The following is a 26,218-nucleotide window of genomic DNA, read 5'->3' on the forward strand; positions in this document are numbered from 1 at the left end:
ACCCATTGGCGAATCCCATTGTTGTACCGGCCCCACGCGCACGGTTCTCTCTCCTCATTGGCTACTGTTAATGTCGGTTAGGGGCCGGTTGAGCCAATCGTCTCGACGGTTCCGCGGGGTCTTCTGGGGGTTGTAGTGCGACCGGCACGTATCACGTGACGCCCGAGCACCAACGCCCAGCATTCGCCGCGGTGGCGCATGCGCGGTGAGCCCCACAGGGTCGGAGCTGTCAGCCGGAGGGTCTCCATTTTACTTTCGAAAGATAATATCGGCCGTTCGAGCAGGGCCCAGGGCCAGGCGACCGACCGACGCCCTCCCGTCTCCTCACCTTGCCCGCCACACCCGTTCCCTGTTGGGCCGGCCGGAGTTTAAATGGCAGCCGGGGCCCGACCATGGATATCAAGACGGCAGTTTTCAACGCAGCTCGGGACGGCAAGTTGAAACTTATGCAGAAGTTGCTGAACAACCGGAGCGCGGAGGAGCTGGAGGCGGTGACATTGGAGAAAACCAATGGCGGCACCCCCCTGCTCATCGCCTCCAGGTACGGCCACCTGCAGGTCGTCGACTACCTGATGGAACACTGCAAGGCCAAGGTGGAGCTGGGCGGCTCGGTCAACTTCGACGGGGAAACCATCGAAGGGGCCCCGCCGCTGTGGGCAGCGTCGGCCGCCGGGCACCTGTCGGTGGTCCGGACCCTGCTGGAGCACGGGGCGTCCGTCAACAACACCACCCTGACCAACTCCACCCCGCTGCGGGCCGCCTGCTTCGACGGCCACCTGGAGATCGTCAAGTACCTCATCGAGCACCGAGCGGACATGGAAGTGGCGAACAGGCACGGGCACACTTGCCTCATGATCTCATGCTATAAGGGGCATAAGGAGATTGCCAAGTATCTGCTGGAGAAAGGTGCGGATGTGAATAGGAAAAGTGTGAAGGGGAACACTGCTTTGCACGACTGCGCGGAGTCAGGAAGCCTGGAAATAATGAAAATGCTGCTAAAATGTGGGGCTAAGATGGAAAAGGATGGCTATGGAATGACCCCCTTACTTGCTGCCAGTGTCACAGGTCACATGAATATTGTGGAATTTCTTATTAACCACGTGCAGACCAGGAAGGAAGACCGAATTGATGCGCTTGAACTATTGGGAGCTACGTTTGTTGATAAGAAAAGAGACTTGCTGGGAGCGATGAAGTTTTGGAAGAGAGCAATGGAGAAGAGGCACAGTGACAAAAGCAAAATAGTTAAGAAGCCACAGGTAGGACAACTGGTGTTAGCTTATGATTATGCAAAAGAGGTTACAACATCTGAAGAGCTGGAAGCCTTGATTACTGACCCAGATGAGATGAGGATGCAAGCCTTGTTGATCCGAGAGAGAATTCTTGGTCCATCCCATCCAGACACTTCCTACTATATTCGTTATCGAGGTGCAGTTTATGCTGATTCTGGAAACTTTGAAAGATGCATCAATTTGTGGAAATATGCGCTGGATATGCAGCAGAACAATTTAGACCCACTGAGCCCTATGACTGCCAGTAGTTTGCTCTCCTTTGCTGAGCTGTTTTCTTTTGTCCTGCAAGACCGTCCAAAAGGCACCCTGGCCATGAAAGTATCTTTCACTGATCTTATGGGCATCTTGTGTAAAAGTGTCCGTGAAGTTGAACGAGCAGTGAATCAGCGGGAGAACCCACCTGATGTTGCACAATTCACAAAAGCTTTATCTATTATTTTACACTTGATTTCCTTGTTAGAAAAGGTAGAATGTAGCCCTGATCAGGAACATTACAAGAAGCAAACCATCTATCGGCTTTTGAAGCTGAATCCAAGAGGAAAGGGTGGATTTACCCCATTACATCTAGCAGTTGACAAGGACACAACATCAGTTGGCCGTTATCCAGTTTGCAAGTTCCCTTCGTTGCAAGTGACCTCGGTACTGCTGGAATGTGGTGCTGACGTTGACTCAAGAGATTATGAGAACAACACTCCTCTGCATATAGCTGCATTCAACAACAATCTTGATATTATGAACATGTTAATTGACACCGGTGCACATTTTGATGCCACCAATTCTTCCAAGAAAACTGCTTGGGATTTGTTGGATGAAAAGAAGATGGCCAAGAATTTGATTCAACCCATCAACCACATCACTCTGCAGTGCCTTGCTGCTCGTGCCGTTGAAAAACATAAGGTCATTTACAAAGGATTAATTCCAGAAGAACTGGATGCTTTCATTCAACTACATTGAAGTGTTAAATTAAGTCTTTATAAAATTGGTTCACATGGGGATTGAACAACTCACTGACATAAATATGACAGACACTTCAGTGAGATTAAAATCAGTCCGCCTCCTGAAGGGCTATTTCAATCTTTATAGGGCTAAGACCACAGAACAAACAAAATTTAGTCTTGCAGAATATATGCTGGTTGCTATCTGCTCTGTTGTCCATTCTGAATTATACCAAAAGACCAGATGTTTGGGTGAAGGGAATTCTAATTCATTTAGAGAAAATTAGTTAACAATCTGCAACTTTTAAGAAGTCTTATAAACTCTTCACTTAATTTCCCTGTTACACCACTGCTGCCATCCTGGCTGAATGGATCACAGCTCATGCCATTTTATGTTTTGTAAGTTCTACGCACAGCATTTCCTAAGCTGTACTTCATTTATTGTAGGAAAATCTAAATTTTTAAAACACCCAATAAATCCAGTGGCACCTGTATATTTCAGCTGCTTTTTAAGATTCAGCAAATAAAATATCCACTAAGTGCAACAAGGTCCAAAGAACATGCACGAGTGTGAGTTACACTTTAAATTTCAATATGGAATAGGTTACCAAAATGAAACACGTCATAGATCTTTACCCTGATGTTCCATTGAGCCTATCAGTATCTCCTGACTACTATAAAGTGGAAATAACATCAGAGATGGAAACAAGCAGTGTGCTGTTCTATGTCAGATGTCTGTTAATTTCAGATTCCTATCAATCTATTGAGTTGCATCATTTACTGTCCCAACATTATACCTGGTTTCCGAGTTATGTACACTGATGTTATAATAAATCTTCAGAACGCTTGACAATTTTGGTAGACAGCGTTTAGTAAATCTAGATTCTACTTTTATTGATAGGCCTGAGAACTAGTTTGTTAAACCAGTGGGCTTATTTTACCTTCAAATATTACAGTAATGTTGAAATCATTTGCAACCTAATGATTTTAATATTATGCCCTTCAGCATTCAAAAATCTTCTGTTTGAAACATTTCTTTTGAGATGGAGTTTATGAAGGATTCTTCAATGGTTAGGCAGAGGGATGAAACAATGGAAAGAAGTACAGGCACTTTGAAAGTCCTCTTCAGTAAATATCTAGCATGTTCTAATGTTTGGTGGATATGTCCTACCTACCTACTTCTGGCCATGAATTTCCTAAAAGTGTAGATTTTTACAGTTTTTGTATTTTATTTTTAAACAATTGGAACTGAATTGGTTACCCTCCCTGCGGCCGATGGACTTTGTTACTGTTTACAAAGTAGTACCAAAATTTTTCACTGCCTTTTGGCACCAATGTCTCACTTTTTACTGAAACACTGAAGTGACATCAGTCCTAAATTCCAAGAATTGATCAAGAATTTTTTTTAAAAATTGAGGTTCACTATTGTAGCTAAGCTGATCTTTCAGAAAATATCATACTCCACTCAACACAACTAATACTTAAACAATTCACTTTGGACAGGATCATCTCTTGTTTTTACGAATAACTCCATTTGTCTGAGCATGCTTCTAGAGCATAGAACATTACTCTTCGGCTCTCCATGTTACACCACCCTGTGACAACAATCTGAAGCCCATCTAACCTACACTATTCCATTCTCATCCATATGCCTATCCAATGACCATGAAGTTGGCAAGTCTACAATTGTTACAGGCAGTGTGTTCCACATCCCTGCTACTGAGTAAAGAAATTATCTTCAATCGCCCTAACTGAGCCTTCACATCTCATCCTAACATCAGCCACCTTTTTCCTCTTGACAAGAGATTCAACTTCCTTCGTAAACCACGCTGCTGCACTCAACAACACCTTCCCTGTCTGACAGGTACATACTTATCAAGGACACATACTAGCTGTTCCTTGAATAAACTCCACGTTTCTATTGTGCCCTTCCCTGCAGTTTCTTTCGCTATCCTAAATCTTGTCTAATCGCATTGTAATTGCCTTTCCCCCCACCTGTAGCTCTTGCCGTCTGATGTATACCTTTCCCCTTCCAGGGACTAACCATTTTAGTTATAAGATCTAACTCTCAACTTGAACCTTCGGCATCAATGAACGGTACATGGCTATTAGAAACAGACATGTTTGTTTGAATTCGGTAATGCATCCAATTATTTTTGTAACTTTCCCTGCATCCACGTAGTCAGTCTTTAGATACTACCCTTCACAAATATACACACACCTTTTTGTTTTCGCTCTGTTGTCACAAAAACATCAAAAGGCTATGCAAAACTAGATTTAAGTCAAGATTAGAGTGGTGCTCGAAAAGCACAGCAGGTCAGGCAGCATCCAAGGAGCAGGAAAATCAACGTTTCGGGCAAAAGCCCTTCATCAGGCCTGAGGCTGAGTGCCTCGGGGCTGGAGAGATAAGTGGGAGGGGGATGGGGCTAGAGAGAAGGTAGCTAAAAGTCCAACAGGTGGATGGAGGTGGGGGTAAAGGTGATAGGTCAGAGATGTGTTTGGAGTGGATAGATGGGAAGGAAGATTGACAGATGGTACAGGTCACGAGGACAGTACTGAGCTGGAAGGTTGGAACTGGGGTAAGGTGGGGGGAGGGGAAATGAGAAAACTGGTGAAGTCCACATTGATGCTCTGGGGTTGAAGGATCCCGAGGCAGAAGATGAGGCGTTCTTCCTCCAGGCTTCAGGTGGTGAGGGAGTGGCGATGGAGGAGGCCCAGGACCTGCATGCCCTCTGCAGACTTGGGTTCAGGGGTGAAATGTTCGGCCACAGGGTGGTGGGGTTGATTAGTGTGGGTGTCCTGGAGACATTCTCTGAAGCGCTCTGCAAGAAGATGTCTGGTCTCCCCAATGTAGAGGAGACCGAAAACTAGATTTAAGTTGTTTACTGCAAATGACAATTAGCAGCCTGAACGCTTCACTTGGTATTTCACCAAACTGTAACCCTTTGATGATTTAGAACATTTGGAAAGGAAGTGACCATGCAATTTCAGTTTCTTGATTTGTGGATGTTCAGAAAAAAAAAACATTCAAATGAATGTGTTGTAACAGCAGTGAATTGCAATAAAAAAAAGCAAGGAACATGTTTTGTCATAGGCATACATATTGAAGTGAAACAGAGCAGATACCGTTTTTGGGTATATAACATCTTTTGAAGCTTGCACATTTGTTAACTGCAAAAGGCGTTTTTCTTCGCACTAGATATGTTTGTCATTTGACCTTTATGAACAGCCTTGTGGCTCAATAGATCAGTTGTTCTCTGAAAAAGTGAAACAGATGTGTGTGGGTTTTATTTTAGTGTAAAAGTGTAACTATAGTTACAATAAAGATATTTTAATTTCAAAGGAAGGCAGAGATTTTAAACACTATTGTAAATACTTGGAATGTTAAAGGCACTATGTATAGATCTAATTTGTTTTAATAGGGCTTTATTTTATGGGGATCTTGCAAACCCACTGTGTGACTGCATGTTTTCACACATGCACAACAATGCTAATATTGATTCCTTTTTCAGAATACTCTTAAATGTAGCTTTTGGAACCTATTTATTTTAGCACATTCTTTGCCCAGAGTTTACACTCGATTGTTTGGCTTGAAGAGTATTAAATGTAAATTGCTGCTGAGCTACACTTGTGACTGTGTGGCTCTTACAATAAATGTATATCTAAAACCAGCTGATTTAGAAAACTAATTATTCATGCCTTAAAAACAAATGATAAATCTAGGAAAAGGATACCTATAGATCAAATGAGGAAGGAACGACCAGAGCTAGCGAGTTGAACTTTAGGATTCCACAAATGCTTATGGAAGAAGTCAATGCCTCCTTGACTTCAACGGGAGAAGAAAGCAAAACACTTTCACAAACAATGACCATCATATCAATTTTGTAAAATGATTAAAAATGTTAACGCTCTAGTCCCTCTAGATATTAAAAGGAGAATTCAGTAGTGCCTCATTATATGGTGATCAGTGCTAAAATGTTGGATGGATAGTGTTCTAATAGTTAGCAGAAGAAAGATAGATATTTATAATGTCAGAAGAATTGAACTTGGTGGTAACTTTAGCAACAGAGACTCTAAAATCTGGATAATGGAAGATACAAGGATCTATTCTCTTGTTTTTGAATGTCTCTGTTCTTAAGCCATCAACTCTTTGTAAAGTCCTCCATCCCATCACCCTCCAACTTACCTGGTCTCTAAGCATCCACAATTTTAACTGCTTCCTTGGTAGCTTCAAATTCAGATAGTTAGGTCTAGGATTGAGAGTTCCCTCTTATAAAATCCCTTCTGCTTCTCATTGTACTTCCTTTAAGGGAGGATTACTTGACCCTTTTGATCAAGCTTTTGATTATCTCTTCTAATATCCCATGTTCTGACATCCATGTGGAAGTGCCTTACAACACAGTGATAAAAGATATATAGCACAGAAGCAGACTGTTCAGTCCAACTCATCCATGCCGCGACAAAGTTTCCCAAACTAAACTAGACCCACTTGCCTACATTTGGCCCATATCCCTGTAAACCTTTCCTATTTACGTACCTGTCCAAGTGGCTTTTAAATATTGTAACTGTACTTGCCTCTACCACTTTCTTTGGCAGTTCATTCTGCATACAAACCACCCTTTGTGTGAAAACATTGTCCTTCAGGTCCCTTGTAAGTCTTTCTCCTCTCGCCTCAAAAAAAATTTTAGGTGAAAGGTACTGTATAAAAATTTGTTGTTGGAAAACTCAGGCTACCCTTAAAGGTGGTAATTGGTCGCTTTGAATAAAAAGGACTTGCATCTTCAACCATTCACTACTTGAACTTTTTCACTGGCATTCTCCCCTATAAAGTTTTCAATTCAAAGAAATATAGAAGCAGGAGTAGGCCATTTGAATCTGCTTCACCCTTTAATATGATCATGGCTGATTATCCAAATCAATATCCTGTTCCTGCTTTCTCCCCATACTCTTTTTAAAAAAAACTAACTCCTTATTGAAAAATATTCAATGTTCTGGTTTCAGTTGCTTTCTGTGGCAGAGAATCCCACAGACTCAGTACTCTGCCGGTTAAGAAAATTCTCATCTCAGTTCTAAATGGCCTGTCTCATGTCCTTAGACTGTAACTCCTACTTTTGGACTCCACAGAAGGGAGGCAATGGCCCAATGGTATTATCGCTGGACTGTTAATCCAGAGACCAGATAATGTTCTGGACACCTGGGTTTGAATCCTGCTACAGCAAATGGTGGAACTTGAACTCATTTTTTTTTAAAATCTGAATTAACAGTCTAGTGATCATGAATTCATTATCAATTATCAGAAAAACCCATCTAGTGTACTAATGTCCTTTAGGGAAGGAAACTGCCATCCTTACCTGGTCTGGCCTACATGTGATTCCAGACCCACAGCAATGTGGTTGACTCAACTGTCCTCTGGGCAATTAGGAATGGGCAATAAATGCTGGCCTAGCTAGTGATGCCCTCATCCTGTGAATAATTTTTTTTAAAGTCAACAAGAACATCCTTCCTGTGTTTCCCCTGTCTAGTCCTGTTAAGAGTTTTAAAGGCTTCAACAAGATAACTCCTCATTCTTCAAATTCACAGATATAGTCCCACTGGTCCAGTCTCTTCGAACATCAGTCTTATCATCCCAAGAATCCTTCTAGTAAACCTTTGTAGCCAGAATATACTTCCTCAGATAAGAAGATCAAAACTGTACACAATACTCCATGTGGTCTCATCAATAACTTGTACAATTGCAACAAGATATCCCTGCTCCTGTAGTCAAATCCTTTTGCCTTGAAGGCCAACATCCCATTTACATTCCTCCCCATCTTCTTGCTGACAAGGATACCCAGATCTCACTGCACGTCCCCCTTTCCTAATCTATCAGCAGTTACAACATAATCTGCCACCTTGTTTTTGCTTGCAAACTGGATAACCTCACATTTAGCTAAATTATATTTATCTATTATGCAGTTGCCAACTCACTTGTCCAAATCACACTGCAGCATCTTTGCTGCATCCTCATAGTTCACCATCCTACCCAGCTTTGTGTCTTTGGAAAACTTGGGAGATTTACATTTAGTTCTCCTTATTTATATTGTGAATAGCCTAGGTCCAAATACTGATCCCTGTGGTCACTGCCTGTCACTTGGGAGGAAAAGACCTATTTATTCCTCCTCTTTGTTTCCCGTCTGCCAACAAATTCTCCAACTGTGACATGCCACTATCCCCAATTCCATCCTCTTTATTTTACATGATATTCTCTTATGTGGGACCTCAATGAAAATGGCCTGAAAGTCCAAGCACATGCATTGACTCCCCCCTCATCAACTCTACTAGTTACAACCTCAAAATTCCAATACATTTGTCCAGCATTAATTCCCTTCCATAAATCGGAACTGACTGTCCAATCCTGTCACTGTTTCGAAGCTGCTTTAATTCATAGTACCCCAGCATTTTAAGCGGAAGTGTTCAGGTCAATTTTAACTCCTTATCCTTTGGATTAACCGTTCATTCAGAGTGAGGAAATGGCAGTGACAACGCACAAATATTTTGTTTGTACAGTGTAATACAATAAGTTGCACGGTGTAAAGAAAGTGTAACCCCTTTGCTTAAAAAAAGGAAATTAAGGTAAGCCCACATAAAACATTAATCTCTTTTTCTTCTTTCGGTCATTCTTTGAGCTTCAGTTGCTTCTAGTTGTTTCCTTTAAATTCCAGATACATTTTGACCTTGAGAATATTAACATGCATAAATTTGACCCATTCGGTCTGAAATGTGTCTCTTCATTATTTTAGTAGAAGTGTCTAACTAAACGTTAAATGCTTGTAACTATCCCACAACACAACTTCAAGACCACAATTCTCTGGCTGTTTGTACCACAGTAGCAGGGAGCATTTCCCCTATACCTGCAATCACAATGTCAGTGTCAGAGTGGTAGCTGCTGCATTAAACAAGTTGGCTTGAAGCAGACTAATAATACTGTATAGTCTTCAACCAATTGCAATTTCCTTTAGGCACTTGAACTACCATTTATCCACTGTTCCCTTTAAAATATGCTTCTGACAGCCAATGAAGAAATATAACCAAAACTTTTAAGTAAACGAGAGGAAAACTGATCATAAAATGTTTAGATAAAAAGAAGAAAATCAATGAAAACTATTTGAAAACTGAAATGTATTAGCTCATACAGGATTTGAAACAATACCACTGAGATTAAGAGTTTGACCATTATCCAACTGAAGCTAAGTTTTCTGGGCTTCCCCGGACAAAGTCTCAAATGACTGGGTAAAAATGAGCATATAAATAAACTCGTACATTGTTTATTTTTCATGGGTTTATTTATTACAGATTAACAGATATTCTCTGGGGAATGGGGCTGTTGATTTCTCGATGTGTAGTCATTTCTCTACCTTTAATAAATCAAGTTGCCAAATATTGTATCAACATTCATTCAGTGTGATATAAACAGGCTGCTTCACAAAAATGGCAGCAGGAATAGGTGCTCTCATGTCAGAGACTGCAGTGAGAGTCGAGTGCACAAACGCAACTTGCTGCGTGTCCAGTTGGCAGCAGGAGTTAGTCACATTTTAATAGATCATCTGGACAATTAAAAATCTTAAAAATTTAGAGCACAGGTTGCTTCTCAAATTTTGTTTGACAATTAAAAATCTTTTTAATTGTCAAACAAAATTTGAGAAGCAACCTGTGCTCTGTAAATTTGTCCCTCAAACAATTTAATGGTGTTTTCACCATTTGTAACCAGGAAATTCAATTTTTCTAAACAAATTTTGATCATTTGGGAACCTGAGTAGAAGAAACCCATCGTTCAGAGTCTAAATTACTGAAAAATCATTAACAGAGTTTCCATTTCCCAATCCAGAATGTACACAGTGTGTGCAAGGTTACGCTGCTTTCTCAAACTAAACCCAAGAATTAAGGTGCAAATTGCCACTGCTGGAGTTTAAGAAGGGCTCAACACTGGTAATCTGTCCACAGCTTGTCTGGCTAGGACTACCTTAAAAACTTGGGCAATGGGTGGGAGGATTATCCAGTGTTGTGTGGAAAGAATCCTTGCTTGCCACTCCCAAGTCTAAAATAAATCAGGACTGACTGGGTAAGCATCAACAGAAACCCGGGATATTGTAGATTTGCCTAGCTCAAGTAATATATTACAGATGCTGAGAGTATTTAATTCCAAACTTTTCTCCAAGCATTCCTAATCAGTGCCTGGGCTCACTTCATCTGCTCCCCAAGAAGGGTAATTTCAGCCTCAAAGGATCATATATCATTGCAGGTTACATGCAGCTTTCCAGCATTTTTTTTTGCTGGAAACAAGTCTTGAATTCTAATTGCCAGAAGGGACAACTTTTCATCTAATTTGATTCCATGACTTTCATACAAAAACCAAAAACGTTCACTTGCCGGTTTTCACCCTCCTGTACTGACAGGTCACGTGGGTATGAGAGCAGCTAGAATGTTTGTCACTGCGGAACAGACTTGCTGCTTGGGCACATCATGAATGGTGGTCACTTAGGACAAATGAACAGTGACCTTGAAATGTGCCTCCTTGAGGGAGGCCAGAGGTGAAAAGCGAAGCTAAGATTTGTGACTTGCACAACTCAGTATCAGATCAGTACCAACTGGGTTGTTGATTTTCAAAAGTTTTACAAAGTCAGATAACTTGTGTCAACAATCAACAATGCCAGCTCCACCAACTTTACGATGCACATATTTGGCTTGAAACAAGTGTTAATGTACAGTAATAATGATGACCAAGGGTGAAGTGGGAAAAGATTAAGTTAATCATTTTAAATAGTTCAATTTTAGGAATCAAATAAAGCTACTGTGGCCGTCACAAGGAAACTAGATACAACTGGCAAGGTTCTTTACACTTTCTCGTACAGTCATACAGCATGGAAACAGACACTTCAGTTCAACTAGTCCATGACAACCTTCTCAATAAATGTTATTCAGATTTTAACTACTGGATGTGTAGAAAAAATGTTTTTCTTCACAATGTTATTAGTTCTTTCAGCAGCTATTTTTCCATTGAGGCATTCATTCAGACATCATTACTGTATAATATTAAGTCTCAACACTGCTGGACAGTAATTTTCTTCTTTCCAAAGATCAAATGATCATTCTGTTTCATTGACTGACAGTGGCATTGTGGAAAGGATCAGCATCACACTGTCTACTTTGATACACATTCATCAGACACAGAGTCAGTGGGTTGCAATCAGGAGCAGATTGACTAAACTGCAGCAACTCATGGCTAATTGCAGCTTTCCTGTCAAAGCCTTGCGGGAATCAGAGAACTGAGCTCAGAGTGGCAAAGTACACTATATAATAAAAACAGATGATCTGCTTTGTCAGCGGTCACGTTTCTGTACAGCAGTTACCACCAAGGTAAAGAAAATTTACATTTGGAATCACAGAATCCCTATGGTGTGGAAAGAGATCATTCAGCCAATCGAATCTGCACTGACCCTCCGAACGACATCCCACCCCGACCCAGTGCTAACCTGTCCCTGTAACCCTACATTTATCATAGCTAATCCACTAAGCTGCACATCCCTGGACCATGGGAGGAAACCAGAGGACCTAGCAGAAACCAATGCACACATGGAGAGAAGCTGCAAACTGGAAATCAGCTGAGCTGCCATGCTGGGTGGTTACATTGAGTTTCATTTCAGAGAGTACATTTAATAGAATCCACAATCCTACAGATCTAGATCTTTGATTTCTCCAATGAAAAAAAGTTGCAAGACATCTAATTGTGCTCACTTTCTCTGTCCTCATCATCTGTGCTCTCACAACTCTCAGTCAAATCTGTTATTGTCATCTGGTTAGAGTCTCCTATCTGTACATTTTTGGCATGCTGAATCTGGATTATGTTAGTGCCTTGACCTTGCTGTTGTGTGGAACTACTGACATTTACATTTTGGTTATTGCTAGGGTTAATGAACTGAAAGGGTGGTTGCATAACCTGGTACATGGCATGCTGCGGGTTGAAATTTGGCTTGTTCGGTAAAGGTGATGGAGGAATATTAAACCCAGGAAATACAGGGAGGTAGGGATAAGGTGGTGGGTGTAGCACAGGCTGTGCATGTCCATTAACTGCAGCAGGTCCAGGATGGGGTGGATGCATTGCTTGGAAGTGATGATAACTCTGTGCAAGTTGGCTACAAATCTGCACATAATTCCAGTTAGCTGATAGAGTTTTCAAGGCACTTTGATAGTCTTTTTGGGCCTGTGCTGTTTTTTCTTCTATCTGTTTACGTTCTTGCTCTTGAAGCCAACTCTTTTTATGCCTCTCAAGTACATTCCAAGTAAATGTCTTCTTTACATGTCTTTCAAAGTGTCTCGAATTCTCATCGAGGCTATTGATAGCAGTCAGTGCAAAAGGGATGTCATTTTTACACATCCGACTCTTCTTCGGTAGCAGTGGAATGACTGTGTTGTACTTGTGCTCATTCCTAATTGAATGCATCAGAACACTATTGGTCTTGTACTCTTCCCAGCGACTGTTAAACTTGTGCGTGAGGAGGAGGATTGTGAATGCAGAGTTGTTAATTGCATCTTCAATACACTTTATTGGAGATCGTCCTGGAAGAGAGAATTCCTCGGAAAACGTTGCCCCTTCCATTTTCACTAATGATTCTAGTCTCAACTGAACATTTTCTGCTATTTCCGCATCTTCTCGGGCATGCAAGACAACAAAAGAGTAAAATTTGTTCTCAAAGATTTCCTCATCTGCCGGAGGAGGAGGTGTTGAAGGACTGAATTTTCCAGATGTGGTTTCAGCGGAGTTTGATTGGTCACCTGTTGGCAGCTTGGTTGCTCCCAGTGAAGGATCGTGTGAAATGGAATTGGTATGTTCTTCATTCCCTGTCCCCCAGTCTTCTGACATTTTTGACTTTGAACTAACTAGCTGGCTACTGTTTCTTTCTCCTGTACATTCTGTTGGTCTCACTTCATTCACTTGTGTGTGCGAAGAACCTTCGATTAGACAAGCTGAAGGAACATTCTTCTGTTTTACACATTTAACTCCAATGCCATTGGTCACCTTCACCTCTCCCAAAGATTTGTCAGAAGACAGATTCAATTGTCTTTTCATAGAATGACTGAGGTTAACAGTACTCTCTTCAGAGTTTGCTATTGGGGAATTTAAGTTGTCCCTGTGTGAATTGGAAATGAATGATGCAGTGGGAGATGCACTGATTTCAAAGTGAGTGGGAATCGTAATTTCTGAATTGTTCAGTGAGTTGGTTGCTGGTTTACTCGGGACAGTGTCTGGATTAGTCCTGCATTCAATTGTTGATCTCATACTTGGAATTTGTTCTTCAGTTGACTTCAGAGCTGATACTTCAGCATTCTCCTCACCTTCAAAAGACATGGGACCAAACTGCCACCTAAATTCCTCAATAAGTTCCTGAAGATCCATTCTGTGGTTTTGATTGTTGGACTTGAATGCTTTGATGGCAGCTTGGCATGCTTGGTTCCTCATGGAAGAGTTGCACAAATTTTCTTCCACTAGCAATGCAAGCATCAAAGCCAGGTCTCTGAGAACATTACCATCTTCTGCAGAAAACTCTTCATTTGATATTTCAGATGTTTTCTGTTCTCGCTGTGCACCACCTTCTAAACCTTGAATTTTGTTGAGAATGTACAAAGCCGATCTGTCATTTGGCATTTCATTTAACACTAACATTGCTGCTCTCTCGGCCTCATCTGTCTTTTTCAAGAAGAATGATATGATGCTATAAAGTAGTTGATGGACTTTTGAAGTTCTTGAGTTGTTAGAATAAAACTTATACCATAGGCTGAACAACCTTTTCTCAGTGACTTCAGACAAAATGTTAAACAAGTCATCGATAGATGGAATGTGATCACAATCTTCTGCCATAATTGCACCTGATATCAAGCTGGGATCAACCTAATGGAACATGAAGGAACCAGCCTGTATTATGACTTTACTTCCAATTCCATTTAGGCTGATCTGACAACGGAAACTAATCTCTTGGGCGCATCACTGGATGTGAAGTTTGTTCGTCTACAGATGCTAAGGCAACTTGTAATGCCAATTCTTAGGTTGATTAAGATACTTTACTAGGTTTCAGTTCAGTCTGAAACAGAAAGAGGACACAATAATTATTTTTCTTTTTGACAACATTTTCAAAATTAATACTGTACATGTTTCTCTCTCCTATTTATGCTTTTTTTTTGTACAGAGAACCAATTCCATAGCTAGGTAGCCACTCTTCAGGTGTGAACCTGAATTAACCATCGAGAATATCACAGGATAGAGCTCTCCTCCCTTCAATTATGTCCATACACTCACATTACAATGGGAGACAATGAATGACACTCAAGAGTAAGATGCCCATCTTTGTGCATATTGCACTATAGGAGCCTAATGTTACTCCAGTTGAAACCAGCTAACTCAATGCGATTTGGTGTTCAAATTCATATCTTTCATTGTTGTGGTTCATTGCTACATTGAATCATATCAATGAGCCACATCTGGTTCCATAGTGTCATTAGGACAATTCTGCTTTATACAACAGAAACAAAATAAACTTAAACAATCCTCTCATTATACTCTAAATTCATGAAGTCTTATTTTCCCATTAAATATATTATGGATAGAAAATATCCCATGGCATTGCTCCTTATACATCAGATGTTGAATTGTTTTACAAACGGGAGGGGTTGTTACATGATATAAATGTACCATTATCATGATCTTGGTAGAAATTGATAACATTTTGGTTATTTGTTTTGGAAATTCAAAAACCAAGGTATTTATTGAAATATAGCCACATGGTTCATGGTTTAAAACAGAAAAATTTCACAACACAAAAATCAGTGAACATGTATACCTATTATTATTATGTTAGTTCCATTGAAGATATTAGAAGTACTTTTGCGGTAAACCAAACTTAACTCAATGTCTTTCAACAACATATGAGAGAAACAGAGTTAACATTTCTATACTATATACACAAACTAGTGAAACAGAGGTCAGACTGCTACTGACTGAACCAAACTGCAAATTTCATATCAACTGGGTATTTTGCACTTCTGTATCATTATTCATATTTGGATGAAAAGTCAGGAGATTAAAGCTGCCCAAACATTCATTAAAACTGATGCTAGAATTAACACCCTTGCTCTTCCTTCCCTTCCTGCAGCAAACTTCCTGGTTCTCTGCATAACATCTCCTGATATTAAAGGAAACAGATCAAATAGAAAGGAACTAGATCCACCAATTGGCAAGTCTAGGACTAGGGAATCTAGTCTAAAAAATAGAGCTAGACCTTTCAGGAATTAAATGAAGAAACATTCTACATAAGGCAACTGTTGCCAGGCACCAATTGTTATTTTTAAATTTGAAATTGATAAGCATTTATTAACAAAAAAAAATGTCTAAGGTGTTATATGAAGTTAACTCACAAATCAGCCATGACCTAACTGAACAGGGGATTAGGCGCAAATCAAAGGGCTGCATGACCTATTCTCATTCCAATGTTGTTGACATGAAAATGTTTATTTTTAATTCATTATGGGATGAGGGTGTAGTTGGCTAGGCCAGCATTGATTGCCCATCCCTAATTGTCCAGAGGGCAGTTAAGAGTCAACCACATTGCTCTGGAGACACATGAAGGCCAGACAAGCTAAGGTACGTCAATTGCCTTCCTAAAGAACACTCATGAACCAGATGGTGTTTTCATGACAGTGGATTTGTAGTCATCGTTAGATTCTTAATTCCAAACTTTTTAAAAACTGAATTCAAATTTAAGAATTTGCCACAGCTGGATTCAAACCCAGGTCCCTAGCACATTACTTGGGTCTCTAATTTCAGTCCAGTGATAATACCACTAGGCCATTGCCTCCCCTTGTATAGAGATGACAAATTCACTGTGTTGATGATTAAGAATCTAGTTTCACATCAATATACTGTATCACCCCTCAGGATTCCAACTGTATGTTTCTAGTATTGTACAATAGGAGTTAGTGGTGTTATGGTGTTTAATCTGCACCTTGGGTGGTAGCAGTACATTGTGATTCACAATCCTATTCAAACCGCTCCCACAACAGTCTCCCTAGCAATTCAGTCACATTCACCACACACAGGGCCAGGAAGAGAAATAATGGATCTATATCCAACAACCCCAATTTTTAACTCTTGACAGGTCTTGTTAAGCAACTTTCTGATGCATTTTGAGACATAGATAATAAGAGTAGTGCAACTCAGGAAATCATTCAATCCATCAGGCCTGTCCAGTTATTTCCAAGAGAAATTCTGTCAGTTCAACCACTGCCAACTAACCCCAAAATGTTTTTTCCTTTTTTTCTCTCTGCAAGTGAGACACTTCTGAGTGAGCTAGGCCTTTCCAATTCGGAACACAATTCTGCAAGCAAGTCCAATGCAGCATTAGAGTAAGTGAGCATGCATTTGCTGAGTATGCAGGTATTTAAATCTTCAATAGATTGTAATTTGTAGTTTGCTTTAGAGAAATGCAAGCTTTGAGTAGGCTTATTTTCAGGTGGTGCATTGAAAGAGTCTAATTAAGAACTGGCTGAAACTGGATCCTCATTTACTGAGTGAGATAGGTCCTTTGTGCTGCGAACAAATTTAAGTAGCTAACTCAGTACAACTGAGCACTTGAATGCTTCTTACAATAAGATTAAAAATCACACAACACCAGGTTATAGTCCAACAGATCTATTTGGAAGCACTAGCTTTCGAGGCACTGCCTCTTCATCAGGTGGTTATGGAACAGGACCATACAACACAGAGTTTATAGCAAAGGGGTTACACTGTCATGGGGTTGTAATGATATATTAAACAACTTCAGTTAAAAATAAGATGCAAGTGTGAAGTCATAACATCTGTAAACAAGTAAACTTTTTTTAAATCTGTGGGTGTCCAGCATCTGAAGGAATTCAGCAGAAGAAAGAGAGAGGTGTTCAGTTGATTTTTGCCAAAATAAAGCAGCTGATTGGTGAGTCTCTCTAGCCTTTAAAGAAAAAGTAATGTTTCTAATTCACATTCAGGTATTTTTCTTGGTTTTTTTTAAAAATAGCTTGCTAGGTAGGAGATTGATATTAGTATATTAAAAAAAGGAAATACAATAAAGTATAAACAGCAAGAGTACAGGAGTAATTGTAGTTAATAACTTCACTAAATTGGATACAGACAGCAGGTTGGATGATGTGAGATCTGTGAGGGCACCAGGATCAACCTTGAACACATCAGTAACAAGCATTTGCAGGTTGAGAAGCTTCAGATGCAAGTTGGGGCTCTGGAGACCGCATCAGGGAGGGGGAAAGTCACCTGGATACTTTGCTCCAGGAGGCACTCAATTCGGCAATTCGAAGTTGGCCTGTGATCAAGGACAGGGGGAGGTGATTGTAGGTGAGACACATGTAGGGACCCAAAAGGGCACCTCACTTCCTGCAATTGTTCCAGCAAAAATGAGGTTCTCGCAAACTATGTGGATGAGAATGGGGATGTCAAGGAGGATGAGGTATCTGACTGCAACACCATGGTACAGAAGACCATTCAAGTGGGATGAGGAAATAGGAATGTAGTAGTGATTGGGGACAGTATAATTAGGAGGATAGATTTAATCTTTCAACCAGGAGCATGAGTCCCAAAGGCCACAGTGCATGCCCAATGCCAGAGTTAAAGACAGGGTGGCATGGTGGCGCAGTGGTTAGCACTATTGCCTCACAGCACCAGGCACCTGGGTTCGATTCCAGCCTGGGGTGACTGTCTGTGTGGAGTTTGCACATTCTCTCTGTGTCTGCATGGGTTTCCTCCCACAGTCCAAAGATGTGCAGGTTAGATGAATTGGCCATGCTAAATTGCCCGTAGTGTTCAGGGATGTGTAAGCTAGGTGCATTAGTCAGGGGAAATGTACAGTACCAGAACAGGGAATGGAACTGGGTGGTTACTCTGCGGGGGGCCAGCGTGGACTTGTTGGACTAAGTGGCCCGTTTCCACACTGTCAAGATTCTATGATTATTTCCTCAGGACTGGAGAGGAACTTAGTGCAGAAGGGGAAAGATCAAGTTGTTATCATCTACATTGTTACTAACAACACTGATAGGACTGGGGAGGAGGTTCTGCTGAAAATTTTTCAATAGTTAGGTGATAACCTCAGGGTGACGAACATGGCAAAATGGCATAGGGTAAACAAAGCAAAGTATTTAAATGCATGTGGGGGGAATGAGGTTCAGCTCATGAGCGCAGTAAAGCAGATAGTACAATTGTGTGGGCTTCATTCAGACCGGTGTACTGCATAAGGGCTGTAGAGAGGGCTTGCAACTATTTGGGGAGGAGGGTGTTTAGGAGTGGAGAAACATAGGCTTACAAAGCAGAAGGAGATGGCAGCATTGCAGGACAGCTGTTTTAACAATGATATCCAGAATGGACAAGAAGGGACAAAATATACAAGCAAAAAAAAAGTAGGAAAAATGGACACCAAGAGAATAAAGCCTAGTCTATGGTTCTTTTCTTGAATGCACAGAGTATTCAGAACAAAAGAAATGAACTAACCGTATAAACAGAGATGAAAACACATGATTTTATAACTTGGAGGTGCCAGTGTTGGACTGGGTTGTACAAAGTTAAAAATCACACAACACCAGGTTATAGTCCAACAGGTTTACTCGGAAGCACTAGCTTTCAGAGCACTGCTCCTTCATCAGGTGGTCATGATTTTATAGCCAATGCAGAGATGAGGTTAGGAGATCAAAGCTGGGAACTAAATATTCAGGGGTATGTGACCTTTCGAAAGGACAGATAGGAAGGGAAGAGAGGCAGCATGGCTTTGGTTTAGATGAGATGGAATTCTCTTGGATCAGATGATACAGAAATCATATGGATGGACATTAAAGAAAAACAGTGGAAGAAGACACTGATGGGAATAATCTATAGGTGCCCTGAGCAGAGGATGTTCTGTAGGTCAAAGAATAAATCAAGACATAATGAGGGCATATATAACAGCAGTCTATTAAGCCTGGAAGACATTAATCTTCATATGGATTAGGAAAATCAAATTGGCAAAGGTAGCCATGATGAAGAATTCATAGACTGTATTTAGGATAGTTTCCCAGAACAATATGCTATGGATCCAACCAGGGATCAGACTTATTGGATCTGGTAGTTAGTTATAAGACAAATTTAGTAAGTTATCCCAGAATATTCGATTCCCCGGGAACAGAGGTCATAACATGGTAGGATTTCACATTCACTTTGAGAAGTAGAAACTTGGGTTGGTGAAATAACTCCAAGGAGGCAGGTATCCTGTCACCATGTCACCTTTTATTTACTGCAGTCTGTGGACTCTGACTAGATTGCTCAGAGCCAGTCCCGAGAATGAGGAGAATCTCTGAATCTCCTGTTCAGCCAGGCTCCCTGATTGGCCAGGTTAACAACTCCAATCAAGGATGTCACAGTCAATGAGATCCACCTGGCCTTCGTTCCAATCACTACAGTTGGAAACAAATGTTCTAAACCTAAACATGGATAATTATATGGAAATAAGGGCAGAATTAGCTGCAGGAGACTAGGAAGGCATTTGATAGAAAAGATGGTTGATGAACAATGCCAGATGTGTAAAAATTAGCTCACGACTCACAGCAAAGATATGTCCCAGTGAGGAACAAGGGATAAAGCGGCAACGGTTAACAAGGGACATCAAGAACAGCATCAAATTGGAAGTAAAATGCCAGCAATGTGGCAATGATTAGTGGGAAATCAAAGAATTAGGAAAGTTTTAAAAATCGACAAAAGATGACAAAACAAAATGATGTGGAGGTGCTGCTGTTGGACAAGGGTGGACAAAGTTAAGCATCACATAATACCAGGTTATAATCCAACAGGTTTATTTAGAAGTACTAGCTTTCACAGCACTGCCCTTTCATCAGGTAACGAGTACTACAGATCATTTCTGGGGCCATAATTATTTATAATACAAGGCTTGATTGATGGAAGTGAATGCACTATCATCAAGATTACAGACAAAACAGGTAGTGAGGCAGGTAGTGAGGATGACACAAGTAGTCTACAGAGGGATAGAGATTGGTTAAGTGTGTAGGAAAAAAACTTGCCAAATGGTATCTAATGTGGAAAAAATAGGAGGTTATACAGTTTGGCAGGAGGAATAGAGGAGCTGAATATTATTTAAATGGAGATAGACTTTAGAATCTGCAGCACAAATGGATTTAGGAGGTTTTTTTTTGTGTAGAAATCCCATATGCACAGATTCAGTTTCCAGAGTTTCAGCTACCGCGGCCCGAAAATATTACATGGAACTGTCCAGAAATAATTCCAGGGGCCTGCCGGGGAGGCAGATTTCCCATTTAAATGATTGGGTTCACTTCTATCCGCGGTTTCGAGCATCTGCAGTAGGTCTTGGAACATATCACCCCCCCACCCCCCGACCAAACAACCCCGGGAACGGGGGGGAACCTGTATATCACAAAAATCTAATGGGTAATCATATCAACATTCAAGTTTTCCTGGGTGCCAGTTAACTGAGTTTTCTTCTGGCAATAAATTTTAAGCTGTTCAATCTTCATGCACCTTTCAAACTTCTCCTTTTTCCCTCCACTTTTGAACCTCTTTCTTATCACCTCAACGTGCAGCCTCTCCCCTTTCCCTACATCCCCTGCAGACTCTTCCTTCCTCATCACCTGTGACCTCCATCACCAGTTCCTGTAGCCTGCCCTTCTCCTCGCACCACCCTCCTCTCCCCTTCCATCGTCCTCCCCTCCTACCCACATATACCTCAGGACCCAGACAACAGCAATGCCTACACCCAGGCGACTGCAACCCTGAGGTTTGGACCCAGGCAAGAATCAGCCTGTGATTGTTGAAAAATGAGAGACAGAATTTAATCTGAGGAGCTGACTCTCAGATTCTGTCTCTCTTAGGTACACACAAACAGGAAACAAGAATGGGCCACTTGGCCCCTTAAGGCTGCTCTGACATTCAATAAGACCATGGCTGATGAGTTTAACCTCAATTCTACATTCCAGCACACCTCCAATCAACTTTCATCTCCTTTGTAATTGAAAATCTACCTCTGCCTTAAGAATAATTAAAGATTCTGCATTCATTGTCATTTGAGAGAGCGAATTCCAAAGACACTCAACAGTCTAGGAGAAAAATATTTCCTGATCTGTCTACCAGGATGACGTTGCTCTGGTTGGTTCTCTCTTAGAAGAGAGGGCAGTTCTGCTGAGCTTGCCTTAAGACATAGGGTGGGACCCCAGTAATTAACACCTAATGTACTCCCTTCCCCAGGCCCTGACCACACCAAATGTGCTATTGAACACTTTAACTTCAAACGTGGAGAAAAACAAATGGGTATCAAATCCTAAATATAAAGATGTAAAATTTGGTGACCATCAACACAGCCTTAGAGACATCTTTAGATAGAGGCAACTTCTCCCCTCATTCCAAAGACTGTGTATGGCCAATACAACAACACTCGTAAAAATCAAGAAGGCTCCAATCCCTGCAAAAACACTGACATGTTTAGGAAGGAGAACTTTTATATCTCATGACACTGACTGGAGTTGTGCCAAGGTACGATGGTTAAACCAAGCTCACAATAATTCTGGAGAAGTGTCACTGGACCAGAAACATTAACTCTGCTTTCTCTCCACAGGTGCTGCCTGACCTGCTGAGTTTTTCAAGAAATTTGTGTTTTTCTTTCTGATTTCCAGTATCTGCAGTTCTTTTATTTTTTTCACAATAACTCTCCATTATTAAAAGGTTACAACTGGTACTAAATTTCAGTGGGGAACAATGTGTTATAAATTGCTCCGAAATGCAATGTTTTTGGTGAAATATTCACTACTATCCCTGATGTCAGTTTGGTTTTCCCCTCATCCCCCAAGGTCACACAATAACTGCATCTAGAAACTACTCTCAGGCCTTAGCCTGGTTGAAACAAAAGACCCTTCAACATACTCACCTTTTTTCACAAGAAAAATTGTCGGGTCTCCTTTTAATATTTGCCGTTGGGAAGGAGAGACGAGCAGAGAATTATTATGACATTCTATGGTAGGAATAGAAACTGTACAAGACAGAGATTTCAGGAAACAAAATGACACCGAAGGAAAGTCATGAATGGAATGGGGATATAGACACTGAACAGAACAAGAAAATAAAATAGAGGGAAAGAATCTGAGTGACGAGAGAAGTAAACATTGTCGATCCTACCACTCCCAAATTAGTCACTCTTGTTTTCTTTCACTGAAATGGTGCTGAAAGACAGAGAAAAAAAACTGGATCTACTGATAGCAAAGAAAGAATGTTACCAATTTTACTGTGTGGCTACAGAAACCTACTGTGGAATTTGTAAAATGATTTACAAACTTGTTTTAGGCAGCACGGTGGCACAGTGGCTAGCACTGTTGCCCCACAGCGCCAGAGACCCAAGTTCAATTCTCGCCTCAGGCAACTATGTGTGTGGAGTTTGCACATTCTCCCTGAGTCTGCGTGGGTCTCCTGTGGGTGCTCTGGTTTCCTCCCACAGTCCAAAAATGTGCAGGTTAGGTGAATGCTGCTAAATTGCCTGTAGTGTTAGGTGAAGGGGTAAATGTAGGGGAATGGGTCTGGGTGGGTTGCTCTTCGGAGGGTCGGTGTGGACTTGTTGGGCCGAAGGGCCTGTTTCCACACTGTAAGTAATCTAATCTTTAGCTTCATTATCTCTACCTTTTCTCCAGCAATTTCCCCTTATTACTATTCTTTATGACTATCCCACAATCAAGTACAAAGCCATTGGTTTGAAATCTATGACCCGATAATGTTCGATTTTTTTCATCTATCTGATAGCTGGGAAACTCTCTGGGATTCCTTGGCCAGTGCTTTGTGTGTCCATTGCTCTCGGTGAAGGTCACACAACTGCAGCACGAGTCCTGATACTAACTTGTGCAGCAGCAAGGTGTTCAATAGTGTAAAAGTTAGATTGGTGAAGCTAATATAGTTTAACTACTAACATTAGTTAGCTGAAACCATTCAACTACAGGTATACCCTGCTTTTCAAATGTTCGCTTTACGCAATTTCACTTTTATGAAAGACCCACATTAGTACCTGTTTTCACGAATCTGAAGAGGATTTTCGCTTTTACTCAAAACTGAGATACTACTTCCCATATAAATGTACCTTTGCTTTATTCCATTTTCAGCTTATGAGGAGTTCCTGGGAATGCTCTACTTTTGGATAGTAGGGGCTACCTGTGTTCCTGTTGGTTAACAGTATTGCCCAGTCTGATAGTGACACAAAGTCTCACCTATCCGTCAATGGGTAAATATAGTACCACATATGAAACGGAACTAAACAGAAACAAAAGGCCCACATTTGACTTGCTCAATGCATTCCAGGTCCTAAGCACTTGCCAAATTAGTCAATCACAGCCAATGATTCCCATAAAGAATCCAAAAAAATCAATGAATTCTGATGCTAATAAATATCTACCATTATCTGTACATGGGTATAACAGGTGGGGATAAGGTTTTGGGAATCCAGTTACAGAGTAGACATTAAAGTCACAGAAAGATCACATATATCATATGTTCTCCTGGATGATGCCAGAGCTAAGAAACTATAATTACAAAGATGAAGATTTCTGCTACTCAACTCCGCTGTAGCAGCACTGACAGATGTGTCTTTCACTTTCTATGTTTTCTTCCTCTTCCTTAGGTTAGAGCAAGGACATTCCCTTGATGTGTTGTACCTCTAGCAACATTACTGAAACAGATTATTTAGCCATTTAACAGTCAAAGAAACGACCAGAACACAGAAGGTCGCAATTTGGGTAAACACGTGCATGTCAGGGTCTTGCAAGTGCTACACAGCTGGTCCCAGTCTCCTACCTTCTCCCCCAACCTGCAATTTTTAAACGTCTATGTTCAAGGCAGTGTCCAAACAACAACCACTGAGGCATGTTATCAAAGAAGAGCCACCACTAAGGTGACCACACCGCAGGAAGGTAGATTAACATGAGAAGCCACTGCAAGGAAAAAACAATAAAAACCCATCCACTCTCTTACCTCTTCCCAGCCTAGCCGATATTGAAGTGTGTGTACTGCAGTTCCAGTATGAAAACACACCATTCAGCCCAAGTGGTCTTTGACTTCATTAATACTCCAGACAAGCCTTCTCCTAACCCTCTTCATCTCACCTCATCAATACATTCTATTTCGTTTCATCTCACGTATTCTCACATTGAAATACAGTAGCGCCTCGACATATGAACGACCCCGTTCATGAACAAATCGGTTTACGAACAGGATTGTACGTAAAGGTTTGCTTCAATGTACGTACAAAATTCAAGGTACGAACGATGTCCCATTTTTCGGGAAATTCTGCAACAAAGAAAAAAACAAGTTTCTCTGGATCGTTTTCTTGCAGCATCACCAACCTCCAAGAGACAAAAAAAGAGAAAAGACTCCGGAAATATCCGAACAATGGGAAAATTGATTCAGTTTGCAAACTTTTTGGTTCGCGAATCGGGTCCCGGAATGGATTAAGTTCGTAAGTCGAGGCGCTTTTGTATATCTATCCTATTCACTTCAACCACTTCATGTGATAACAGGCAATGTATGTTCTAATTTTATGTTAGAAAGATTGTTTCTGCACAAAATCCCTTTAACGGGTTGGACCGAACGGTCTGTTTCCATACTGTACAAATCTATGACTCTGACTCTATAAATTTGAAGAGAACCCAAGAGATCTTTCAGGTTGCTGGCCTTGATGTTTAGAGGTGAAAGTTCCATATTCAAATGTTTCTTCTGCATTCCTTATGGCATTTATTAGTGGACATCTTAAATATATGGCGTCTGGTTTCTCAAAGCGTCAGAAGTGAAAACAGCGTCTCCACACCACTATTAAATCCGTTCATAAATTAAAAACTCATATTACATCACCAAATCAGGTCTTGTGCTGCGGTATTGTGCTGCTCATAGAATCCCCAAAGTGTGGAAACAGGCCAGTCAGCCTAACACGTCCACACCAAAGAGCATGCCATCCAGACCCATTCCCCCACAACCCTGCATTTCCCACGGCTAATGACCTAGCCAACACATGCCTGAACACTATGGGCAATTTAATGTTGCCAATCCACCTAACTTGCACGTCTTTGGACTGTGGAAGGAAACTGGAGGATAGTCATAGAGATGTACAGCATGGAAACAAACCCTTCAGTCCAACCCATCCATACCGACCAGATATCCCAACCCAATCTAGTCCCACCTGCCAGCACCCGGCCTATATCCCTCCAAACCCTTCCTAATAATATACCCATCCAGATGTCTTTTAAATGTTACAATTGTACCAGCCTCCACCACTTCCTCTGGCAGCTCATTCCATACACATACCACCCTCTGCATGAAAACGTTGCCCCTCAGGTCTCTTTGATAGCTTTCCCTTCTCACCCTAAACCTATGCCCTCTAGTTCTGGACTCCCCCACCCCAAGGAAGAGACTTTGTCTATTTATCCTATCCATCTCCCTCATGAATTTAGTTACCTCTGTAACATCACCCCTCAGCCTCTGACCTTCCAGGGAAAACAGCTATCTCCGGATAGCTCAAATCCTCCAACTCTGGCAACATTCTTGTAAATCTTTTCTGAACCCTTTCAAGCTTCACAACATCCTTCCAATAGGAAGGAGACCAGAATCGCATGCAATATTCCAAAAGTAGCCAAACCAACGTCCTGTACAGCTGCAACATGACCTCCCAACTCCTATCTCAATACTCTGACCAATAAAAGAAAGCATACCAAACGCCTTCTTCAAAGGAAACCCATGCAGACACGGGGAGAACATGTAAACAAAGACAGTCATCTGACCTGGAATCAAACCCGGTTCCTGGTGCTGTGACTGCTGAACCAGATATACCACTCCAGCACCTAGCAGTCAAGGAAGGCATATTCGTAACACAACTAAACAGACCGAGTATCAGCTTGTAAATCCTCCCA

General features: G+C 41.1%; 2 protein-coding genes across 5 annotated transcripts in view; one reads left to right on the forward strand and one right to left on the reverse strand.

The window, feature by feature from the left end:
• The window catches only part of ticam1 (TIR domain containing adaptor molecule 1), a 124,419-nt gene that overhangs the window by 94,913 nt on the left and 3,288 nt on the right, over positions 1-26,218 (reverse strand). Inside the window, exons 2-3 of one of the 4 annotated variants that reach the window (XM_072593812.1) lie at positions 24,291-24,605; positions 9,900-14,337 (exon numbers count right to left, since the gene is read on the reverse strand). The exons of 2 other annotated variants lie outside the window; for them this stretch is intronic. In XM_072593812.1, the coding sequence (XP_072449913.1) occupies positions 11,982-14,117 (2,136 nt within the window). In that variant the 5' untranslated portion in view covers positions 14,118-14,337; positions 24,291-24,605 and the 3' untranslated portion in view covers positions 9,900-11,981. Of the gene's footprint in view, positions 1-9,899; positions 14,338-24,290; positions 24,606-26,218 lie in introns of those variants that run through there. One more of the 4 variants, XM_072593811.1, reaches the window with a different exon arrangement.
• On the forward strand, positions 212-7,009 carry LOC140494536 (protein fem-1 homolog C-like). Its single transcript, XM_072593810.1, has one exon. The coding sequence runs from the start codon at positions 393-395 to the stop codon at positions 2,241-2,243; it is 1,851 nt and encodes a 616-aa protein (XP_072449911.1). The 5' UTR covers positions 212-392; the 3' UTR covers positions 2,244-7,009.

The sequence above is a fragment of the Chiloscyllium punctatum genome, chromosome 24 (assembly GCF_047496795.1).
Source record: "Chiloscyllium punctatum isolate Juve2018m chromosome 24, sChiPun1.3, whole genome shotgun sequence".
Classification (NCBI taxonomy): domain Eukaryota; kingdom Metazoa; phylum Chordata; class Chondrichthyes; order Orectolobiformes; family Hemiscylliidae; genus Chiloscyllium; species Chiloscyllium punctatum.

Coding starts and splice junctions, on each gene's coding strand:
- LOC140494536 (XM_072593810.1), top strand. CDS start 393: ATGGATATCAAGACGGCAGTTTTCAACGCAGCTCGGGACGGCAAGTTG.